The sequence below is a fragment of the Antechinus flavipes genome, chromosome 6 (assembly GCF_016432865.1).
Source record: "Antechinus flavipes isolate AdamAnt ecotype Samford, QLD, Australia chromosome 6, AdamAnt_v2, whole genome shotgun sequence".
Taxonomy (NCBI): Eukaryota; Metazoa; Chordata; class Mammalia; order Dasyuromorphia; family Dasyuridae; genus Antechinus; species Antechinus flavipes.
Window position 1 is genome coordinate 80,192,592 of NC_067403.1, and position 24,314 is coordinate 80,216,905.

A 24,314-nucleotide genomic window follows, 5' to 3' on the forward strand; every position below is an offset into this window, starting at 1 on the left:
CTGTATCGGTTTAGAAAGGAAGGACAGTTCTGGCTTTCTTTCTTTCTTTCTTTCTTTTTTTTTTAAAAATTCATTTTGACAGATAGCTTTCTCTTCATGAGCTTCCCATAAGAGGTAGGAGAAGAAAGTCTCCTTTCCTCAGCTCTCATAGAAATGCTAATTGAGCCTAAGCCTAAGTCTTAGACTTTCTGTTTCCTCCTTTTCTCCATATTCTTTGCTTGATCATAGATGACTCAATGCTCATCTTGAAATAGATGATTTTTAGCCTTGGGACAACATTGTGAGTTCAAAAAGCGTGGTCTTGCGCCTCCATTCAGCTTCTCTGCTACCACTGCAGATCCAGGAGTTAACCCATAGGCCAAAGAAATCTAACTTCTTGTCTGGTTTGCCAAAAGTCAGGGATATGGAGGAAACTGGTCTGTGCAGAGCAAAAATGGACTTTTTAACATCCTTATAAAAGCATAATCTTGATTTTTTTTTTTTAACTATCAACCTCTCGGGAGAATATAACAGTAGTTATGCTTTTGCCCTTTGCCAATTTGAAACTGTGAGAGAATTTTGGGTTTAGCATTGCTTTTATGTGGAAGAAATAAATAGCTGTCCCAAATCTGATTTACATTTTACTTTCCATATCTTCCTAAACTACCTAGGAGGTGATCGAAGTAACTCCAAGCTAAGCATTAAGTAATTTCCCCTAGGAAGAGGGAAAGATGTTCCAAGTTCTAGGAAAGGGAATATGTTCCAAGAGCCAAGGAAACCAAAAAACCTGACTTTCTCTCATTGGAGTTCAGATCCTCTTTAGATTAAATTAAATCCCTGCATGCCTGGATCCAAACTGAGATGGGCTCCTTAGTGAAGAAGGAAAAGTCATAATATCCCAGCTATCTTGGATTTAACAGTGGTTCTTAATCTTGTGGAGAGAAGATTCTTTATCAGTTCCCGTCCTAGGGATACCCATTTTGGTCCAGTTTTCCCTCTTTTCATATTCAGAGACCATGAAATTTGGTAGGTGGAAGAAGAGGAGGTGGTAGTGATAATGTAATGTAAGGAAAAAGGTTAAATGTGGAGTTAAAAGAGCAGATTTTCATCTTGTCTTTGCTTCTTGATACCTGCATGACTTTGGGTTGAACTTCCGTCTGTCTCAAAGGTTTTTTCAAGATTCCTTTCATTTCTAAAATCTATGATCTTGCAAGTACTATGTGTTCAGGAGACAATAATTAGAGAGACCTTAACTTGGATGTAGGGTTTGCAGAAGGAGATAAGAGGGAACACAGAAAGGTACAATATGGCCCCATGCCTTTGAATATCAGGCTATGGAATTTGGACCTATCCTATAAGGATCAGAAGGTGTATAACGTTGAAAGCAATATTTTAGGAAGATTAATCTGTTAGTATGTAAGATTCTAAATAAGAAAGACTGGGGGCAGGGATATCCAAGTGAAGATATTCTGTGGGCAGATGGATGCCTCCACTTGAACTGCAGCTCTACGGAGAAGTCAAGACATAAGTCATTACCATAAAAATGATATCAGAAACTGTGAAAAAGGACCACAGCTTGTGAGAAAAAGAAAAAAGCAAGAAGATAAGAAGGAAGTATGAAAAAGAGACGGGTTTAAAGAGGGAGGAGTGGAAGGAGGGCACAGTAGTATTAATTGCTGCAAAGAGGTCAAAGAAAATGATATTAGGCAAAAGAAAAAAAAAGAGGTTGGGTTTTTTTTTCTTCAGAACCAGATTTAATGGGGAAGAAATTCAGAATTCAGAGGATGTAGAGGAAGAGGCAATGAGCATAGATAGGTTTTAAATTAAATCTATTTAGTATTTTCCCCCAATTATATGTAAAAACAATTTTTAACATTAGTTTTTAAAACCTTGAGTTCCAACTCCCTCCCTTCATCTCTAGCTCTCATAGTCCCCTCATTGAGAAGGCAAGCAATTCCATATTATAGATAGATTTAACAGTTGGGTATATATGTAGAGGAAGGAGAAAGGGGGAATGTCTGGCCCTGGCTGTATAAAGCCAGCAAAATCGTTTGCTAAGGCAATCGATGGCTATGTTGAGTTGAAAGCAAGGTGCAACAACCTTTTCCTGCTTGAGTTCTAAGTTGATCACTTTGTATGGCCCACCAGTAATGTTATAAATATCCAAATGGCCCTCAGCAAATAATTAAATAAAATTTTTCCTAACCCTGGTATAAAGGATGTGACCAGGAGGAACCTGACCAATATTTTGGTCTTGAAGATATCTCCATATATAACATATAAATGTTCCATAGACACCACATTTGGGACTGTAATCATTTCTCCTTGTCCTGGATGTTATCAAGTTAAAAACTCCTGCTTTAAAAAATTTTTCAGAGGCCTGGTTCGAAGGATCCCAGAGGCCCAAGATTGTTGTAAACACAAATATCAGCAATAAATGACACCGGGGGAAGGAAAAGCCCTTATTACTTATCTGGAATCTTAGGATACTGTCAAAGGTAGCAATGACTTCATGGAGAGTTTCTCCAGCAGGCACTGCTGCTTTCTCAACATCAGATTGGCAATTTGTATGGAACTGATTATCATTAAGTGATATCAGAAATCACAGTAATAAAGGATATGAGATCGAGTGATTTCTTCCTCATGTCTGGAGAATATTTCACATACAGCAACAGAGGGAGGCTGAATTCTTCTTGTTATTGTGTTTAAAAAAAAAAAGAAAGGACAAATTCCAGTCCATCTCACCTTCAAAGTGAGGTCACACTTGATTTGGAGGAAGGAATGGGGAGACATTTAGAAGTAACTGGACATGCTGATGGGCCTCATTGGAATTTCTTTTTATGTTATCTTATAGAAAGAACATTGAGCTGGAATTTAAGGAACCTATGTTCAATTCTTGGCCCTTCTACTCACAAGAGTAGACATCCTCAGACAATGGAGAAACTGAGCCTTAGTGTCTGGTTGGATTTGGTCAAACGATAAACATTTATTAAGCATGTACTATGTATCAGACAAAGGTAGCTAAGTGGTGCAGTGGACAAGAGAACAAGGCTTGGAGTTAGTAAAAGTCATCTTCATGTTCAAATCCAGCCTCAGATGCTTACTATCTGTGGGACTCTCTGCCTCAGTTTCCTCAATGAATGAGTTATAAAAGAAACAAGATTAAGGGGCATCTAGATGGCTTAGTGAACAGAGCACTGAGTGAATAGGGTTAGGAGGATCTCTATTCTAATATGGTCCTTGCTACTTAATGCTTACTTAGCTGTGGGATCACTTAACCCCAACTGCCTCAAAAAAGGAAGAAAGAAAAAAAGAAATGAAAGGTTAGTGAAGATAAAAGGTGGGATGTGTGTGTGTGTGTGTGTGTGTGTGCAATTTTATGAACTCAGTTTAAGAAGTCTTGAAACATAATTCCTTTGTTCTCTATGCCCTACTGTGCTGTCATTCTGTATAAAGCTAGACCTCCTCATGGTTTTGGTGCATTAGCATGAAATAAACATTAAGGAGAAGAGAAAAGGGAGAGACATTTTTTTCTTTTTTAAGTTGTGCTTTGATTGACTTTTGTTAATGTCTGGAAGAGGGGGAGGATTGAAGGGCTGCAGTATCTCTAGTTGTATACTTTGTGTGATGTGACAGGGTGGAACTCACCTTTGTCCTTTCCATGGAGACACCTTTCCTTGTCTCTATTAATAACTAGTCTTTGTTTCTAGGTCTCTCTCACCCTGTGTCTTTTTTAAGCCTGTATGTAACTGGCACACTGTGCACACAAAAAGCCAGATCCAATCCTCTTATTGGAAACAGGTTCAGAGGAGTTTAAGGATTTGCCCAAATTTATAGAGTAATCAGTAGACAAACTGGATTCTAACCCAGGTCTTCGTCCAGCGCTCTTCGCTACTGTACTGTGGTCAACTTCTACCTGTAGCTTCTTCTTTCCAGGTGACTTTTCTGCTGCCCAGCTTTGTCTTTGTGCCCAAACAGTGTGGCTTTCTGTGCCTACACACACACACACACTGGCAATGGCAAGGATTTGGCTGCCTGTATTCCTCATATATACACACAGGTGGCAGGGGATTGCTACTTGTGTCCCTAACACACTCACACGCACGCAGAGTGGCAGTGGCGGGGACTTTGCTGCCTGTGTTCCTAATACACACACACAGGGGCAGGGATTTTGCTTCTTGTGTCCCTGACACGCACACGCGCGCGCACACACACACACACACACACGCAGAGTGGCAGTGGCGGGGACTTTGCTCCAGCCTTTGTGTCCCTGAGCTTCTCTTCCGAGTCTTCCAGATCCCCGAAGGCAGACCCTCCCAGGTACAGATGCGGGCGACACTCAGCAGGATGGAAGCGAGGAGGTGCGGGAGGAAAAAACCCTCAGGGAAAAAAGGGCGTGCTGCCCTTCGACTGTTCACTTGGGAAAAGGGGGAGGCGTATTGCTACCTGGAGTAGGGAAGGAGGCAGGCTGGCAGCCCCGCCTCTCGCCTGCGCCCTCCCCCACCCCCTTTCTCTCCTCCCCTAGGCTGCCGGGTCCCGTTCTGCTGGGAAGCTGCAGTGACATGGGAAGAGCCGGCCTCGGCGGTGGGAGGTAGCGAAGCACTAAGCCCTACGATCGGCGCCGGGGAAGGGGAAGGAGGAGGGAGGTCGATCGGCTGGCTGGCTGGCTGGCTGCGGAGGGGGTAGCCGCAGTGGAGAAGGGAGCATCGGCGAGGTAAGGATGGCCGGCGGCGGGCCGGGGACGGTGTTGGCTGGAGGGGGGGAGGAGGCCAATCCGGTCTCGGAATGGAACGACCCTGGGAATTCACACCCCACTGCCTCCCTGGAGGGGCCAAACTCAGGTCAGGTCAGCGCAGTGCAGCGCGGCTCGGGGCGGGAATAGGGGCTGGTTTGCGGCCAAGACAGAAGGGAAACAGCCCTGAAAAGCGGTGGCGGGGTCCCGGCCGTCCTTCCGTCCCCGCCCGAGTGGGCAATGGGAGGGGGAAGAGTCTTTGGCCCTAACTTGACCTGCCCCCACCCCGCCAGCTCTGCGACTTCGGCGTTTACCACGCCGAGTCTGAGGCCGGGAGTTGGATCTCGGATCTCCCCCGGGGACTCTTAATCCCTGTGGCTGCGAGGAAGCATTTAGCTTTTCTTTATACTTTAGCTCTCTCCCAAAGCAGTGATAGCTACGCGGCGGGGGGAAAAGCAAACGTGCATCTGCAGATTGGGATCTAGTCCCATCTCCTTTCTCCTTCCTTTTTCTGGAAAGAAAGAGCAAACGAGCGCGAATTCTTGCTGAGTCCGAACACCCTTTAACTCTGCTGCCAGACCAGGTTTAGGTTGGTTGCGTCGCGTTTGGCTCTAGACCCTGGGGTCCCCGTTCTCTTCCGCACCCCGGTACTCCCCACCCCCATCCTCTCTTGCATCCCTGGCCAGTTCTGGAGACTTGAGTTGGAAGGGGCTGAGGGGGAGGTGGGAGCTGTTCCGAGCGCACGGTGCAACTTTCTGCGCGGAAATCGGCACTTCCACTTGACTCTGCCTTCTCCCTGGAGCTGCAAGCCCTGGCTCTCAGCGCCGCAGAGCCCCGGCGACTTCCATTCTTGGAAATGGGTGCGGGGGGAGGGGGCGGGGCGCGGGAACTCTGTCCTTGGGATATCGATCAGGCAGCGCACGCTTTTCTGGATTGATTGGGCGGCGCGGAGTTAGGATCCTGAGTAGTAGCTTACGTTGGCAGAAGTTTGGGTGAGGAGAAGGGTGGGGGGTAGGGAAGAGGGTGTGTGTGTACGCGCACTAAATCGCCACCCACTCCTACCCACCCAGCAGCGCTGGAGAACAGGCTTTTTATTGATTCCTCCTCCTGATTCATCCGTGGCAAGCTTCCCGCGGGTTTTGGTCCCCTGGCTTCCTTCCTCGCCCCACCCCACCGCGAGCCCCTTAGTGAGGGATGCTAGAAGTGGTGTCTGCTCCTCTCGGAAAGAAGAGCCATTCTCAGTGCTCTCGGACTAATCCGAAGGGAGGCGGGAGATGCTGGAAATGGTGTCGGCTTCTCTCTAAGGAACGAGCCTTTTTCTGTGCTCCCGGAGTAATCCGAGGGGAGGCGGGGGAGGGGGGTTCAGGAGTGAGGGGCGGGGTAGCCGCGGCGCTTAGCTCTCTGCGGGGTCTGCGCAGCCTAGGAGCTGCAAAGTCGGAGTGTGCATTGTTAGGGAAGGAGATGAGGGACCCTTCAGCCCTCCCCCCACGCACACACCAAAGAGAAAAAGAGACAAACACTGAGACTTTTTCCACCATCACCTTCACGCCCCCATTGCACCTCACGTGGCGCTTGCTGCAGAGGTGTGGGGGTGGGGTAGGGTGGGGGCTGTTGCTCTCACCTGGCGCTAAGGTTGCCCCCTTCCCCGTATCTCCACATTCTCCGCTAGCTGGAGAGGTAGAAGGTGGGCTCCTTTGGGGATGGAAGAAATTAACCAGCAAGCCTGGCTCAGTTGCACTAGGAGGTGAGGTGGAAACGAGGAAGCCTGTCCCCTTCCCTACGCCACTCCCCCCTCCCTCCATAGTGCGCAGTTTCCCTGCGGCCTTGGTGGGAGGTTGTGATGGGGAGGAGCGAGACCATCCCTCACCTTACCCTGCTCCCCTTCCTGCCCTACCCCCCTCCCCGCGAGCGCGCCGGGACCCAGGAGACCCAGGAAAGACCCTTGGGGAGGCTCTTGCCATTAGTAAGGGGAAGAGAGCTGGATGTGAAAAGACTGGAAACCAGGAGAGATGAGGGAAAGCGCTTTCGCCGGGAGGGCGCCCGGCTTTGATTCGGACTTCCCGCCTGCTCGTACACCCACTTGTGCTTCGGGGTTAGAGGCGTGGAGAGGTGTCTTTTCTGGTTTTGCTCTCCCATCCTTACTAGGGATTTTGATTAAAAAAAAAAAAAAAGCGCTTCGCAGACATAAAACGCGACAGAAATCGTGCCTCTTCCCCCCACCCCCAAATTTTGAAACATCTGCTCACTGGAGGGCGATCCCAGGAAACCGGAGTTGCCAGTGGCTTCTGGCTTGATAGCCGCCCCAAATTGGCCCTGCGCCTTCCTCTGAGCGTGAGTGTGAGAGTGTGTGTGTGTGTGTGTGTGTGTGTGTGTGTGTGTTTCTATCTCTCTGGAACAAGGACTCCCCCACCCTCTGCCACCCCTCCCACGTGAGACCTTAACGCCTGGGAGAAGCGATCCGGCTCTGCCAAGATAACACCCTTCGAGGGAAGCAGAGGGAGAAAGTTGACATCATAGGGCGAGCAGCCGCCATGGCCCGCGTCCTCCCAGCCCCCCAGCTCTTGGCCGCAACTGGCGGTTCCGCGGAGGCAGGCTGTGTCCAGTTTGGGTCACCGATTCACTCTTAAGCATCTCATTCCTCCCTCTTCCCCGGATTCAGAGCTCTCAACTCTTTCTCGTAGTTATGTGGAGCCCCACCAGTTACGTATGGGTCCGGGCTTGTGCCCACCCACCAGTTGTGTGGGGGTTTTTATCTGAATGAGCCGCCGGTGTTTGTCGCTGCTGCCTCTGGGATTGGTCACGAGACGCTTCATTGATTCCTTTGTGTCGCTTTTATTGAGTTCCAGACTTAGGAAAAGCTGGCGTGCCGGGGTGGTGAGTGAGTTTGGGAGGGCAGGTAGCACGTTAAAAGAACCACTCTTGGGTGCAGGAGTTGATGTGCTCTTGGATCGAAGGCGGGGAAGAGACTGCTGTTTGACAAGAGACCAGATAGCTAGTAAATATAGATTACCTAGGAAGCTACTTGGAGTGGCCTCCAAGAAATACTCTTGGTTGCCCCTTTGATTTAGATTTCCTCCCTTGCAAAACATCTGTTTTGCTCAGCAAGTACCTCTCTAGTGTCTTTCCTTTGGGGACCATTTTTTATTGTCAAATAGTCGATTTTGGATTCCCTCTCTGGGAAATCCTTGAGAGTTTCACTCGGGGTGCTTTATGACATCTCTGTAAACTTGAAACAGAAATTGGAACTGTAATATTCAAAATAAAGGCGTTTCTCTTTTACTTCTGTCTTGCTCTCAAAGCATTAGGCATCTGTAAAATGTTTACGTTGTACACACAGACTTGATACGTTGACCAGGAACAGCTGAATGGAGCAGTCCAGGTTGCTGTAAATAAGCCAAGAAACCTTGGACATTGACAGCCCTCTTGCAACTGTTGCTATTCTAGTGAATGGCATTCCTTTTCTAAAAAATTGAAGAGGAGAGGGTGGAGTCTTTTTCTGTATAAATTGGGATGGAATGGGAGCAAAAGTTTTTTTGTGTTTTTTTTTTTTCCTTTCACTTTCTCCCTTTTCTGTAAAAATCAAGAACCGTATTTTCATGCACATGAATTTTATTGGAGCTTTCCTTTCTTTCCTCTTCTGGCCAGATTTTGTTCTTTTTTTCATTTACCTTGAAAAGGGTGTGTGAGCTGACCCTTTTTGATACCCTCCGAATCTGTGACTCATTTCTTGAAATGATGGTACAAGGCTTTTTTGAGAGATTTTGCCTCTGCTCTTGATCTGTCGTCTTTATTGTCAGAAGATACATGATAGGCTGAGCCTATCAGATACAAACAAAACCGACCCTCTTGAAGAAAAGCCTTTGAACTAAACTGAGCAGCATTATATAATGTCTAACCTCTCTCCCAGCCTATATATTAATAGCAGAGCTTCAGGAAGCAATATTGGCCCAAAGGATAGTATTGTGTGATATTAGCTTAATAACTATGGGAGAACATTTTTTCTTTGGAAGGTAAAGCTTAATATTCCCTAAACTCTTCTGGTCGTTTTTATTCTGAAGTTCTTTGTTTTTCCCTCACTCTAACCAGAATATATGTAAAAAGTATTTCTAATAGTCCCTAAATAAAATTTGGCACAGCTGAGAGCTATTAACTTGAACTCTGCTTGAAGGGCACCATTGTAGAGGGGAATGCTGGGCTTGGAGTCATGATTGCTGTTGAATCCCTGTTCAGACACTTATTAGCTTGTGGGCAAGTCAGAGCTTCTCAGGGCCTCAGTTTCTTTATCTATAAAATGGAGATAATGATACTTACATTACCTTCCTCACAGGGTTGTGGTGAGGAAAGTGCTATGCAAACTTTTCCATTTAGATGTGAATTATTATTTTTTATCACAATATGAAGAGCCACTCCTAGAAGCTGCTTTTGTTTGAATGGTATAATATTCAGGGTATTAGTAGAAAAATGACCGTGTTGCCTTACAAGACAATCGGTGATAGTCTGAAACTTCATCCTATTCTGTGAGTTGCTCTGTATGAGTTGGACAACCTTGTTGAAAGTCTTCTATAGTGTAAGACCCTAAACTATAGAGGTGATGTTATATACAAGTTTCTCAGTGTGTCTTGAAGACATGCCTCATGCTTTCTAAATTATATAATTGTTAGTGTATTCCATTTTCATGGTGAACATTTCTTAGCATAGAAAAATAGGTGATATGCACCGTACATAGAATCTATTCTTTACCTATTGAACTACAGATGTGTGGCTCGTCCATAGAGATATGTGTGTATGTACCTGAAGTATTCAAAGATATTATAATCTTTGAAAAGTGAGTTTAGTTAGAGCTTTCGGGGAATTAGAAAAGTGTTTACATATCTTTAGATTACGTATCTTCAGATGTTCTTTTGACTTCAGATTGAGACTTTTGAAGGTTGGTTCTCCGAGTGTCAAGAGTACTTTAGTCTGTTCTGTATAATCAAAATCCAGTTCTCCAGTTAAGAACCCTCCGGCAAATTAGTACCACCATAAAGTAGTCTCCACATTTTAGTTAATCATTACTGGGGAACTAGATTCATGAGAAGTTGCTGAGATTCATTCAGGGAGAAAAAGAATATATGCAAGGTATAATGCTATAAAAATTATTTCTTTTATGCTTTTGGGAGAAAAATCATGCTTTACCAAGTATGGAATCAAGGAATGCTGCCAACCACCTGATACCTTTTATTTATTCTTTTGGGTCCTTGAGAGTAGGGATTGTTTTATTCTTTGTGACAGGCTCATAGGATTTGCACTGGATAAATACTTACTGAACAATTGGTTGGCCATGGGTATTAGAAGTTGTACATGTGTGTATACTCGTATTTCTTTGTGTATTCCTTGTTCTTTTCCAGACTTCTTCCACTGTATGTGCATGTGTATTTTAATGTCATAGTTGTGCAAGTAGTCAAAAGTAAATGAACTTTTGATTTAGGGGTGTCAAATTTCATTATGTCTATCCTTAAGGGCAATAAACTACAAATGGATACACCTGGAATATATCGAATAGATGAGATAACTACAATGAATGGAATAATTTCTTTGCCAAACAATTTTAAATACATTACGAGGACGATCTGCCAAAATTGCCTGTGCTTTCTTGAAAAAAAGAGTTCAAATATAACCATAAACTGTAATTGACAATGAGTCATTTGCTTTAGGGGTGCCAACTGTGAAAATAACATAGCTATCATCTTAATGATAATTTAGAACACTTTATTAAAGAGTCAGATACATCTCAAGTGACCTATAAGTATTCTTGGTATAAATATTAACAGTTTTGTCCATGTAAAGAAATTAGCTTTGAATATTTGTAAGATGCTTAGGGATAGATGTAGGGGATGTTGGACCATAGGCTGTCTATATATACACTAAGAAAAATAGTGTGTCTGTGTGTATATACATATATATATATATATATATATGTATATACACACACACACATAGACATATTCATAGACACCTAGCAATACACTATTTGTGATATAAGTGACTGTATCCTGATTGCATGTAAACTCCTTGAAGACAAGGAAATCAAGAACTTCCTAACTAGAAAAGTTAGAGATTACCTAGTCCTTTGTTAATTGTATCCATGATTATATCATACCATTAATCTCAAACCTTTTCCTTTTTAATGCTTCTGAGATCCTTCACAATATGGTGTCCTACCAGTTCAGCCTTGCCGTCCCCTTATCTTCAGATGGTCTTGTAAAAAAGAAGGCACTCGTGTTTTGTGATATAGAAAATCTAATATGTACTATGAGTAATGAAGAAATAAATCTAACATCTGACAAGTTTAAATATCAGATGCATACATCTAGTTGCCGGGAGGGAGGGGGGGGAACAAATCCTGTTTTGTAGTTGTAAACATTATGAAGACGCTTGTAGTAGAGGATGAGAAGCAGGTCTCAGGAATTGGGAAGAACTGAATTCAATTTCTTCCTAGAATTCAGTGGCTGTGTGACACCAGCAGCTTGAAGTGACAGAATATCTGATCTGTCTTGGTAGAAAGTACTTTCTCACTTATAGTGACATCAGGGAGGTGATGCTGATTAAAGGGGAAACCATCCTCCCTCCTCCAAACCATAAAGTACATTTTAAAAGCTAGTGAAATGCTTATAAAAAGTAGAGAAATGCCACATGGAACACAGCTTAAAGACAGTATTTTATAAACATTTCTTGCTGTTCGATTAGGTGATGTGATTTATCATTCTGAAAAATCAAAATTTAGTTTATGCTACTCATGCTTAACTAAATCATATCTGACATCCTAGATTTTGATGATTGATGCTTTAGAAGTACATTTTCTTCTTATTTATCTATTTTTAACATTCATTTAAAAAAATTCTGAGTTCCAAATTCTCTCCCTGCTACCCACTCCTCCCCAACCAACCCATTGAGATGATAACAATTCTACATGTGAAGACATCAAAAACCTTTTCATATTAGCCAGAAGCCTAACTCTTTTAGGACAATTCATATGTACAGTGTGCTTTAACAGTTGCAAAGCCCTTTTCTCACTGGGGGACCTGAGACCTGAGACCTAGAGAGATAAAGGGTCTTGTCTAAGTAAGCTAGGAATCTGGGTAGGATTTGCACTTAGTCACCAAAACTGTAAATCCAGTACTCTGTCCACCATAACAGATTGCCTTATGCTGTCACATTATAGGGATGAAATTAAAAAAAAAAAAAAAAAAGATTACATATAGTTCTTGGGCATGATTTACTTTGGTATCTTTCCTTAAATAGTAATATTGACTCCTCCAACTACACTTGATTTGAGAGCTTTCCACTTATATAGAGCTTTTTCTTGACTAGAATCTCATTTGCTTGTATATTTAGTTGGCCGGGAAAATACTAGTTTTCCATTTTTTTTACATCAGAGTTATAATGAAAATAGAAAGCAACACTTAAAAAAAAAAAAAAGATAATGCCAAATGGAAGTAAAGGTTAATAAGATAATTTAGGAAAGTGTTTGCAATGAGTTAATGTGCAGTACACTTTTTAAAAAAAATTAAAACTTAAAAAAAAAACATTTTCATATGCACAGCAGAACAACAAATTTCCATTTCAAGAAAGTGAATATAATAGAACACATTGTTTTTAGGACTGTCCATCTTTTTTCCCCTTCTTTCTACATTTTCTTTTGTTCTCTGCTGTGTACTTTTTATTTTTTCCCTTCTTTCCTCTCCCCTTCCATCTTCTTTAAACAGGCTACAGTTGAGCACAGATATATATGTACATGTATGTATGTGTGTGTGTGTGCATATATATATATATGTATATGTATATACATATGTGTGCACACACACACACACACACCAGAAACATATTCATAGATACTTAGCAGTACACTATTTGTGATATAAGTGACTGTGTCCTGGTTGCATGTAAACTCCTTGAAGACGAGGAAATTGAGAACTTCCTAACTAGAAAAGTTAGAGATTACCTAGTCCTTTGCTAGTTATATCCATGATTATAATATCGTGCCATTAATCTCAAATCTTTTCCCTTTTAATGGTTCTGAGATCCTCCACAATATGGTGTCCCCTTATATATTGTATATATATTCTAGCCATTTCTGGCTTCATAAACTGTTTTCAAACTTCATCCTGTCATTTTCTCTCTCCATGCTTTCTCAGAAGCCATCACCTATGCCTTAGAAATACACTGTTTCCTCATCTCTGTCTTGTGGAATCTTTCCTTTTTTATTGGTTCTTAAATGACAACTCTTCTCTGAAGCCTTTCCTGATTCCCCTTAATTGAAAGTATTTTGTACCTCATCAAATGGTCCTATGGGACTTTGCCTAGATATGTACTTTCTTGCCCCAACAGTCATTTTCTACCTCCTCCTCCTCTCTCCCTGCAAGTAGAACATAAACTCCTTGAGATCAGTGTCCTGATCACTTAACATTTTTTGGGTCATTGTTCCTTAACAATGATAGTTGCTTTAAAATCTTTTTAAAAATAGCTGAGTATCTAACGTATTTCTGAGTATTTAAATACTGACTATTAATTGGAAAGGAGAGGGCAGGGGTGAACATCCTGGTGGATATTAAAAATTTAGAGTGGAATCATGCCCTTGAATCATAAGAACCTCAAAATGGGAAGAGACCTTAGACCTAGAATGTTCTAAGTTCATTATTTTAAAGATGAGGGAAAAATAAGAGATAACTTAAGGTTATCAGGGGCTACTTGGTGAAAAAACCATGACTAGACCTGGGTTTCTTCATTCTTATAGACCTGGATGGGTGAAGGGAAGGCATGGGCTCTTGGAATAAGTAAAATAAGGTCTTTGGAAGTTAAGCCAGGCTGTTGTTTTTGTAGCTTTCCAACCCAGTCTTTTTGCATGCCAGTTAAAGGTGCCATGTTTTCCAAGAATTATTCTGGGAAAATTGTGATCTAGATGAGTTGAAAAGCAAATGTTTTCTTTAGGCCCAGGCCTACATACCTTGCCTAAGATTCTGGAGCAAATGGTGAGCATAAGTAAATTATAAGTCATATGGTGAATAATAGGGGCCTCCACACAGTAGGCACTCAGTAACTATTTGTTGATTGATTAAGATCAGGAGTAATGGATGAGTAAATGGAATTCATTACAACACCCTTGGCTGCATTCCTAGGGACTTAAGTTCATTTCACATATAGGGAATTACTGTTCCTATTTTATATATATTTTTGTACTTTGGGACATGTTATTCATCAGGGGTTTTGATATAAATTAAGTGACAAACAAACAGTTTAGGGAGAGCACACATTTTCCTCTAATGGCTGTGTGTGTGTGATAGAGAGAGAGAGAAAGAGAGAGAGAGAGAGACACATACACACACACACACACACACATACAAAGACACACAGAAAGAGAGATGGAGACAGAGAGAGACAGAGGGGGTGGGGTAGAGGCTGTCTTAAAACCTTTTCTTGCACTGACTGTTTTTTTTTTTTTTTAATTGCTGCAGGTTTGGAAGATGATGGGCAGCACCTGTGCTTTTCTCATGGTTAGTTGATTAGAGTTTGGAAGAGTATGACGGGAGTGGCTATTCCATTGTTGGATGTTTCAAGCTGCTCCTTGAGAGCCAAGAAATTGCTTCCCTCAGAGGCTACAGTACAATGCATGTTATGAATTGTGTCTTCTTGGCTAGTGAAAAAGAAAATGGGGATCTCTCTGCTGCAGCTGGATTAATGATTGGGCAAACATCTCCACCCTCACCTCCACCACCCCCACCACCACCCCCTCCACCCTTGCCATGTCCGGACAATGGGTGTCCTCTTGTTCCTCCCCCTCCACCCCTGCCAGGGGGTCCTCCTGTACCCCCACCCCCTCCAGGACTACCTCCTTCTTATATGAATGGACACGGCCACCTTAGTAAGACAAAGAAAATGAGGAGTTTTTTTTGGAAAACAATTCCAGAAGAGCAAGTTCGAGGCAAGAACAACATCTGGACAATTGCTGCCAGACAGCCGCAGAAATACCAGATTGATACAAAGACCATTGAAGAGCTTTTTGGGCAGCAAGAAGAGACCAAATCATTGGTTTCTAGGAGAGGTGGACCATTAAATGCTTCCTTCAAAGATACGAAAGAAGAGGTAAGGATTGAATCTGGAAGAATAAACTTCCACCAAACCCCCCTTTCCTCCATGGATGTACAAGCACGCTCTCTTCCAACAATTGCCATAATTCTAAGATTCTACTGGGGAAAGTCTAACATTTGGCCAGGTGATTGCTCTTCCTTGAGGTTCCACTGGTGATCTGGACTCTAGGCATTGATAGGAAAGTTCATTTTGTAGGGGGTGATGCTTTTGCCCTCCTACTCTGTAGCATCATCACTTAATGGAAAAAGTATGGATTTAGAAGTTAGGAGTTCTGGTTTATTTGTCTGTGGGATCACAATAATTTGTAAATTTGTAAAAATGAGAAAGTTTGACTAGACGGTTTCTGGGGTGCCTTCTAGAAAGAACATTCTGTGTTCCAGTGGCTTGTAGCCAACGTATGGTTTCCTTTCCTGCAGAGTGCTTTTCTTCTTGGCAATGGGTCCCACAGCAAATAAGAGTCTGAATCTGGATCTGAACTCGGGTTCTCCTACTTTCTCTATTCACTGAACCACCTATCTGCCCTGAAACAGTGCTTTTCTATTGAGAATCATAATTTAGAGCTTAAATGTACTACTTCTTAGCCTTGTGTGAAATCAAAACGATTTCGATTCAGTTTCAGAATTGGTTAGCCCCATTGCTCCCAGTCATGTCCTCTGTGAAGCCTTCTCTGGTTTTGTCAGTAATATCCCAAATCTCAGAGCAATAAAGCACTTAGTTTACTTCCTTTTTTACATATCTGTCATGTATCCCTTTGTAATTCGACTTTTTGCATATGTCATTCTTCCCTATCATGAATTTCACAAGGACAGGGACTATATCTTATTTCAGTTTTTATCATTCCCAGCCCCTGACTCAGTAATCTCAAGTAGCAGCTTCTTAAATTTTGTGCCAGTAAACATTGGAGCAATTCAAACAATCTTTTCCATTCGTTTTAACGTACTTTAGGATTTCCTCCCCTACACTTCTGTTGCTATCTTGAAGGCAATTTTAGTAAGGCATTGTGAAGCTATTTGAAAATAGCATCTCACAAAAGGTGAATTGCCTAAGAAAGAAACATGATAAAGGATAAGACTTTAAGTAAGAAGTTACTATGGCAGCCTTTAGCTATCTGTTGCAGATGCAGAATTTGGAATTGTAGGCATAAATCCACAGCTAATCACAAAAAGGAATGAAGAATTCTACTTATTAAATGGAATGGTGAGTAAAAATGGATGATGTCAAATCACTTCACCTTTTATCTGTTGTAAACAAGGAAAATGGGTCAGAGATGGGGTTAGCAAGATAAGGTTTGGGTAGGGCCCTGAGAATGCACCAGGAGTGATGTAGTGTGCATTAATTGGATTTTTGGGCAAACAGAGTTAACCTTTTTTTTTTTCTTTCTGGCTCAGGAACTCATTAATTTACTATAGCCAAGTCCGTACTAGGCCAATAATTCACTTGGGAACTCTTGTGTGATTCTGCTGCTTGAGTAAAGTTTTTAAAAAAATGATTTATTACAAACAATATTGAGTATCAATACAACTCATTACACTTGCTCTGCAACTATTGACATTTAAATTAATTTCAAAACATCAAATAACTTTTCAGGCTCTCTCGAGGATTCTCTCAAGATTCTTTGTCTATTCATTCTAATTTATTTTTCTCTTCGGTTGTGATAGTGTATCTACTCTCCTGTTTCTGGTTTTCTTTTGCATCATTTCATCAAGGTCTTTTCAGGTTTCCTTAGAGATCTCATACTTGTTCTTAATTATAAAATAGTATTCCCTTGGGTTAATGTACTACAAGTTATTTGAGCTTTCCTTTATTTTTCAACATGTAGGTTACTTTCATTGCAAATAATTCTTCTGTGAATAATTCTTTGAATAAATAGTTCTTTTTAAATTTTTAAATAACACTTTATTGATTTATTCCCAGTGATAGAACCATTGGACCAAAGATTATTTTTAACGTTTTTTGCTGTGGTCAAGAATTTTTTCTTAAATTAGAAATTATAAAACTCTACCAGAAGTGTGACTGTTTATACTTAAGCAGACCATTATTGTTGTAAGAAGCACCCATATAGTAAAAATCTAGAGACTTTGGTTTGGAGTAATACAGGTTAACAGACCAAATTAGACATTAGGAAATTTCTGAGAAATTTTGATTTCTTTCCTAAAGTCCTTATCCTTTTTCATTTCTTTTTCTTTTTCACTGAATTGTAAGCTCCTTGAGGGCAGGGACCATTGTTTGCCCTTTTTTGGATATCCTCAGCTATGACATAGTGTCTGGCACATAGTAGCACTTAATAAATGTTGATTGACTGCTTTATTGTCTTTAATTTTGCAAGAACTAGTAAGTTATTTCTTTTTAATTCCCTCACCTATGCTTTGTCAGGGAAACAAAAATACTTTGGCATACAGGACCTCTAGATCCCTTCAGCATTTATCATATCATTCCCTAGCTCCTCTCATTAGCCAGAGCAATAGGAAAACTTAGAATATTGAATCTGTGCCATGTTAAAATTAAAGTACACATCCCAGAGAAGCACATGATCGGCAAAAAACGCTGGAGAAGACACAGGGGCTACTACTATCACAAGAATGTGCTTCATTGTTTCTGAAGGGTGACTGCCAGTTGAGTCAGATTGGGTGGTGGCCATTGTGGATGGGAGTCTTGCCAACATTGTTACCACAAGGTCCTGATTGATTCTAGCCTATGGTGACTCAGGAAAAAAGGAAGTCAAGCATTTAAGGAAATAAAATCTAAGCTTTCAATGGATCACCCTTAAATTCACTCTCAGTATCAAAGCTCTAGGAACCAGGGCTACTATCAAAGATTATATCCACAAATGATCTTCCAAGGGTCTATGGTCTAGTTTCTTTTAAAGTTGATGCTTGTGACACAACAGTGCCTGTGTTTTTTGTTACTGGTGTAAATTAAAATTCATTTGAGATATATTCAGTTCTAAAATCATGGTCCTATTAGTAGCTACATTGGCATCTTAAGAACAGCAAATTTTTTCTCATTAATTTTGGGTGTGAGAATCATTAGAAGCAGCAAATAAGTGAGGAAGCCCATGATCCTTTTGTCCCTTTGTGTTCTGAGAAGAGAAAAATGAGAGAACCACAGTATTGGAAGAAAAGAAAGGATATTTGTCATAGATGGAAGAGTAATAACCAATGTAGAAGCATCCATTTGTAAGACAGATTGAGGGAGAATCTCCTTTCATTTAATTTCTTTTTGACAATTGTGTCATAATTTGAGTGAAAGGTGAAATTGAGTAGGGTGGCAGATTAAAAAATAGCTCTTGGAGTCAGAAAGACCATTGCCTGATGTCTTCTGACACATACTAGCAAAAGCAAGTCATTTAACTTCATGTTGTCCATAGCTACGTCAAAGAAATCTCCGGTCAGAATATCTCTCACCACAAGGTTTTAAGTGAAAGCAGTACTCAAAAAGGGATAATGGTGCTCTTGATTGTATAGTCAAAGAACACTACAAGAAGTGACTCATCATTTGGCCTAAACTTAATTATATTATTTAGTCAGATACAAATATTCCATTTATAGTAACTCTTTGAAGAAGTGACAAGTAGGGGCTGCTGCCAAATTATAGATCCTTTCTAAAACTAGTTTCCCCATAAATATGGCCAGTGACACATACATTAAAGTTTTATGCACTTTGTTTTTTGAATAACAGAATTATAGATTTTGACCTATAAAGGACTTTAGAGATCATCAGAGCCAACACCCTTTTAAAGAAATTTATATGTGCATCCCTACATTTTTTCCTGTCATTTTAGCCAATCTGAGAAGTGTAAGGTGATGCCTTGGAGTTATTTTAATTTGCACTTTTCTAATCAAAAGTGATTAGACCTTTTTATAGGACTATAAATGGCCTTAATTTCTTCATCTGAAAATTGTCTGTTCATATCTTTTGACCATTTATCAATTGGGGAATGACTTTGTATTCTTATGGATTTGACACAATTCTTCATATATTTTAGAAGTGAGCTCTTTATCTAAGCACTGGTTGCAACTAGTATTTTCCAGCTTTGTGCTTCCCTTCTAATTTTGGCTGTGTTGGTTTTGTTTGTGCAAAACCTTTTTTGGTTTAGTGTAATCAAAGTTGTCCATTTTGTATTTCATAATGTTCTCTAGTTCTTCTTTAGCTATAAGTCCTTCTCTTTTCCAGAGATCTGATAGGTAAACCATCTCTTGCTTTCCTAATTAGCATAATTTTTCTTTTACAAATGAAACTGAAACCTAGGGCAAAGTGACTTGCTCAAGTCACACAGCTAGTAAGTGGTAGCTTCAGATCCGTGCTTTAATAGCCATGCAGTTAGCAATTTTGGTGAAGCATTTCCTATGTTACTCTTCATGAGAGATGTTCTATTTTAACAGCTGTGGAAGTTGTAATCTTGCAAGATAGGGAACTAACTGACCAGATAAATAAAAATCACCATCAGCAATAAATCTGCCTTCTCATGTGCTGGATTATTAAGTCGAGTCCAGGTGAAAAGCAGTAGTTCTTAACCACTGTACCAAGCGACATGCTGAGAAAAATGACATTCTGAAACTGGAAATACCATTTCAGCACATTATAACACAGCTCATCTTTACCAGATTTGGATAGATCATCCTTCCTGAAACATAATTACTATCTACAGAAAATATGTAGCATTAGATGGTTAGCTTGCACTTTTAGAAGGTTATGAATTATAACAAATAGGTTCAATTACATATACTCCAAAGAGAGAAAGGGAGATTTTTTTTTTTTTCAGTCTATCAAAACTTCGAATTTGAAGAAGCTTGATTGCTTACTGAAAGGACAGTATATCTGAAATTCAAAATTAGAAAATGTTTTGGTAGGAAAAAATGAGTATTGAGACACTGTTTGTTGTGTGTTTGAAAATTCATCAGCAAAGATGATAGATAGCCAGATGTGGTAGCTCAAGCTGATCAGAGGTGTGCACCGTCAGGCAGCAATGTGTGGATTGTGTGGAGAGTATGGAACCAAATGGCTGTTTGTGGAGAGATGACCTGGACTAGGTTGGAAATGGAGCAGATCAAAGTTTCCATATAGAATAAGGAGTGGCCAATATATGGCCAGACATGGAAGAAATAAAGAGATGCATTTTCCAAGAATAGGAGGGAGGGAAGAGGAGAGCAGAGGAGAGGAAGATGAGAAAAAGATTAAAAAAGGAAGTAAAGAGAAAAGATTGTAGTTGTAAATAATGGTAAGAGTGAATATAGAGCATAAAAATACCAGAACATCCCTTTTAGAACAATAAGGATTTATAAAAGAACAAAAACCTATTAAGATATTTCAGATTACTTTTTATGAAGAATGAAGTATTTTGAAACTGATCATGTAAGTAATAGTTGCAATTGTACTATTAAAAATAGGATACTGCACAAGGACTGGTTCTTGATCTGTGTGAGAATGCATTTAATTTTCCCATGTTGTATAGTGGTTAGCAATGTTGCTTGGAATCCTACATGATCAAATTTCATTTTATACCACTCTTGGGCAAAAATTCAGTCTAGAATTTTTGAACTAAGGAAAGGGAAAATTGAAACTATACTTGATCTGGATTTTCCAGTTTTTATTTACCTTTTGGAGAAATTGTACAACTGCACTCAACAGACTACAAAATGAAGTACTACATCAGTTTTTCAGAATCTAAGAGAATACAAGAGGGCAACCACATTCAACTATTACTAGGAAGTTCATTTAACAAATGGAAATCAGTCCGTCAGTAAATATAATTTTGCTCCTACTGCATGCCAGGTATTGTGCTAAGTGCTGGAATGGAGTAAAAATGAAGTGCTCCTTTGGTTATGGTATAGTTAAAAATATCCTTCCATATTTCTTCTTAAAGGTTTTCTATCCATTTATAGAATAAGTTCTGAACCTGCGATTTTATTTGTATGTGAAACTTCCAAATGAGGAAAATTTCTCTACTAATATAGGTAGTTACCTTCTCTGCAATTTCTAGTCTTAGTTAATAGAAGCACTGAAAGGTGAAGTGATTTGCCTAGTGACAGCTAGTGTGAGTCAGAGATGGAACTTGATCCTATCATGGAGCTTGATCCTATCATGGAGCTTCTCTCCAAGTTGAATGAGGTGAAATACATCACTGTCAGTTGAAATGCTTTAAGAAGGAATTAAATGAGCCTGCCATTTTTCTATCTGTAGTATTTCTGTTAATCCAGAAGAGTTTATCTTTTGCCATTGGTAGAATTTGGGCTAAATGAAGAATTTATGCAGATAGTACTATAAAGATATAGTAAATGTTTGGCTTATTCACACTTGGCAATGAATAACTCTCAGGTTTTGGTATAGCTAAATTAAATTAAATAGGAGATTTCAGGCACCTCCTACTGTGCTACCCATTTTCTGGGTTGATCAGATATCAGCTGCTTAGTTTGGGGCTACTTCTGTAGTAACTTTTGAACTGGTTCATGTGTGAGTAAAAGTCCCAGAGTCATAAAATTATTTAGGAGTCAGAGTCCACTTCACAAGACAGGACTGGTTCCCACACTGCCTCTCCAGGCTGTTCGCTTGGAGATTGTCAAGCATTTGGGAAATGAATTAACGCTACTGACATGGGTAGTAACATTCTCTTTTTCAAGCACTTCAACCACTTTCATAGTTGAGTTCTGCAACTAGTGATATCCCTTGTATTTCAGCAAGTATTTATATCTATCATGTATAAGATTCTGTGCAACAAAGAAGCAAATCAATTCTCAGGAAATATGTTTTCCTGACAAAGCAATATGGAAATATATTAGTGAGTAAAAATATGTTTAAAAAATTATTTTAATGAAATCATGAAAGGCTTTTTGACCTATCCCCATTGAGAAAAAAATTAAAACCTATTATCAACATGGACAGGTAAACAAAACATTCTCAAACTAGCTGTCATATCTCCACCCGCCCCATATATATATGCCTCAATCTGAACTCTAATATACATATATACATATAGATGTCAGATACATACACACATATATGTTAGCCTGTATTTTAGGACATATGTATTATATCTACATCTGTATCTATATATTTACATGTGTCTTTCTATCTCAATCTGTATCTGAACCCAGCACCTCTCTTTCTGAAAGTGGGTAGCCTATTTCATCATGATTCCTCTGGAACTATAGTTTTCATTTTGTTGATCAGAATTCCTAAGTCTTTGCTTTATATCATTCATTGTATAAATTGTTCTCCTGATTCTTCCTTCACTTTGCATCGGTTCATATAAGTTTTCTCAAATTTTTTCTGAAACCATCCTCTTCATTATTCCTTACAACCCAACAGCATATTATCACATTCATATACTGTGATTTGTTCAGCCATTCCCTAATTGATGAGTACTCTCTCAGTTTCTAGTTCTTTGCTACCACAAAAAGAGTTGCTATAAATATTTTGTATATATGTCTTTTTCTTTTTTCTTTGATTTCTTTGGGAGTCGTAGTATCTCTGAGTCAAAAAGTATATTGACAATTTAATACCTTTTGGGGCATGATTCCAAATTGTTTTTCAGAATGACTGGACCAGGTCATATTTCCACCATTAAGATACTTGCTTTCTCATAGTTCTTACAGCATTTATCATTAAAAAAAAATCTTTGCTACTCTGATGACTATGAAGTAGTACTTCAGAGTTTGTTTTGATTTGCATTTCTCACAGTGGACAGAGTGCAAGATCTGAAGGCAGGAAGATCTGGGATCAAAATGACCTCAGACACTAGCTGTGTGACTCTGGGCAAGTCATTGTCTGCCTCCATTTCTTCATTTGTAAAATGAGTTGGAGAAGGAAATGGCAAACCAGTGCAGTATCTTGGCCAAGAATAAGACATAACTGGAACAACTGCGCAGTTACAAATTATTAATGATTTGGAATTTTTTTTAATATTGTGAGCTTCTATTTCTTTTTCTGAAAACTGTTCATTCATATTCCTTGATCATTTATGGATTTAAATCCATTTTGAATTGTTTTTCTTGGTGATTTTATTTAATGTGTTGATAGATTTATGTTAGGCACTACAGAATCAAACACAATCTCTACAAAGTATCTTCCCTAATTTATTGAGTTTTTAAAAAACATTTTAATTTTTCCATTTTTTTGTATTATCTATATTTTCCACTGCATTTCTCCCCATTTCCAAACTTTGAGCTACAATTTCTTCTCCTTCTCTCCTCCTTCCCCAAGACAGCAAGCAATCCAATATAGATTATACATATTTCCATATTACTTATATTGTGAGGGAAAAATCAGAACTAAAAGGAAAAACCTTGAAAAAGAAAAACAAACAAAAGTGAAAATAGTATACTTCATTTGGTCTCCATAGTTCTCTTTCTGGATGTGGATGTCATTTTCCATCATACATTTACTGGAATTATCTTAGAGTTGTTGACACTTTCTATTTTTTATTTTTGCTGAAGCAATTTAGATAAAGTGACTCGCCTAAGGTCACACAGCTAGGAAACATTCTGAGGCTAGAGTTGAACTCAGGTCCTCCTGACTTCAGGACCAGTGCTCTATCCACTGGGCCATCTAGCTGCCCCTAAGTGTTGATACTCTTAAAGCCATCATTTATATTATTCTTTTGGGTTACCTTTCTTCATTCTGCCTCATTTCAGATAAATTTTCCTATGTCTTCCTGAATTCTTCATATTTATCATTCCTTATAGCATAGTAATATCCATTTCATCCACGGCACAGATTGTTTCACTATCCCCTGAAAACTGAGCACATACTTTGTTTCCAACATTTGGCTATCACCAATGATGCTCCTGTTGTGAACATTTTTGTACATGAGGGTTTTTATTTGCTGTCAATAACCAGCTTTGCAGAGGTCCCAGTAGCAGACTCACTAGGTAAAGGTTTAAGTAGCTTAAATAACATAATTTCACAATGTTTATTTTTTTGGGGGGGAGGAGGAGGGTGACAGAATTCATATCTCTGGTAGTGACATGAGGTTAAGCAGTCCTGGACTAGATAATCTAAAATAATCTCTTACTTAGGTCATTTCCTCCCCAGAATTTATGGTCATATGATCCTCAGTTCCCATTCTTTTCTTCCTCATGTACACTCTTTTTTTGTGATGGGGTATAGAAATTCCTCTTTCTTATTCTTTTTCTCTCCTTCCTTGTGCCTCCTTTCTTTAACACTGAAATCAACCCCAAAGTCCTGGGTGGGAGAAGGGCTGAGGAGTCTGCCTACCCTTTAGCATCTGGGGTTGCTTTTTATAAATTGTGAATGATAGTGATAAAATGAAATATAATCCCTTGGTGTTGTAAATCAAGAGATTGGAGTTTCAGCCTTGCAAAATATTATCATTATAAAAGAAGAGTGACAAGCCATTGGTTAAAGTGGTTTTGCATCTTCCTAAAGAACTACATAAGGTCACTGCCAGAGCCAGGAAACTTTAGTTTGTAATTGAATTCTCTTTTGTTCAGAATGAATAACATTCATTTGGAAAGGAAAA

General features: G+C 39.9%; 1 protein-coding gene across 1 annotated transcript in view; it reads left to right on the forward strand.

Moving 5' to 3' along the window:
- The first annotated feature begins 4,510 nt into the window (after nucleotides 1-4,510).
- Nucleotides 4,511-24,314, forward strand: part of FHDC1 (FH2 domain containing 1) — a 51,834-nt gene continuing 32,030 nt past the window's right edge. The window contains 2 exon segments of the mRNA XM_051964035.1: nucleotides 4,511-4,693; nucleotides 14,203-14,830. Of these exon segments, the coding sequence (XP_051819995.1) occupies nucleotides 14,354-14,830 (477 nt within the window). The 5' untranslated portion in view covers nucleotides 4,511-4,693; nucleotides 14,203-14,353.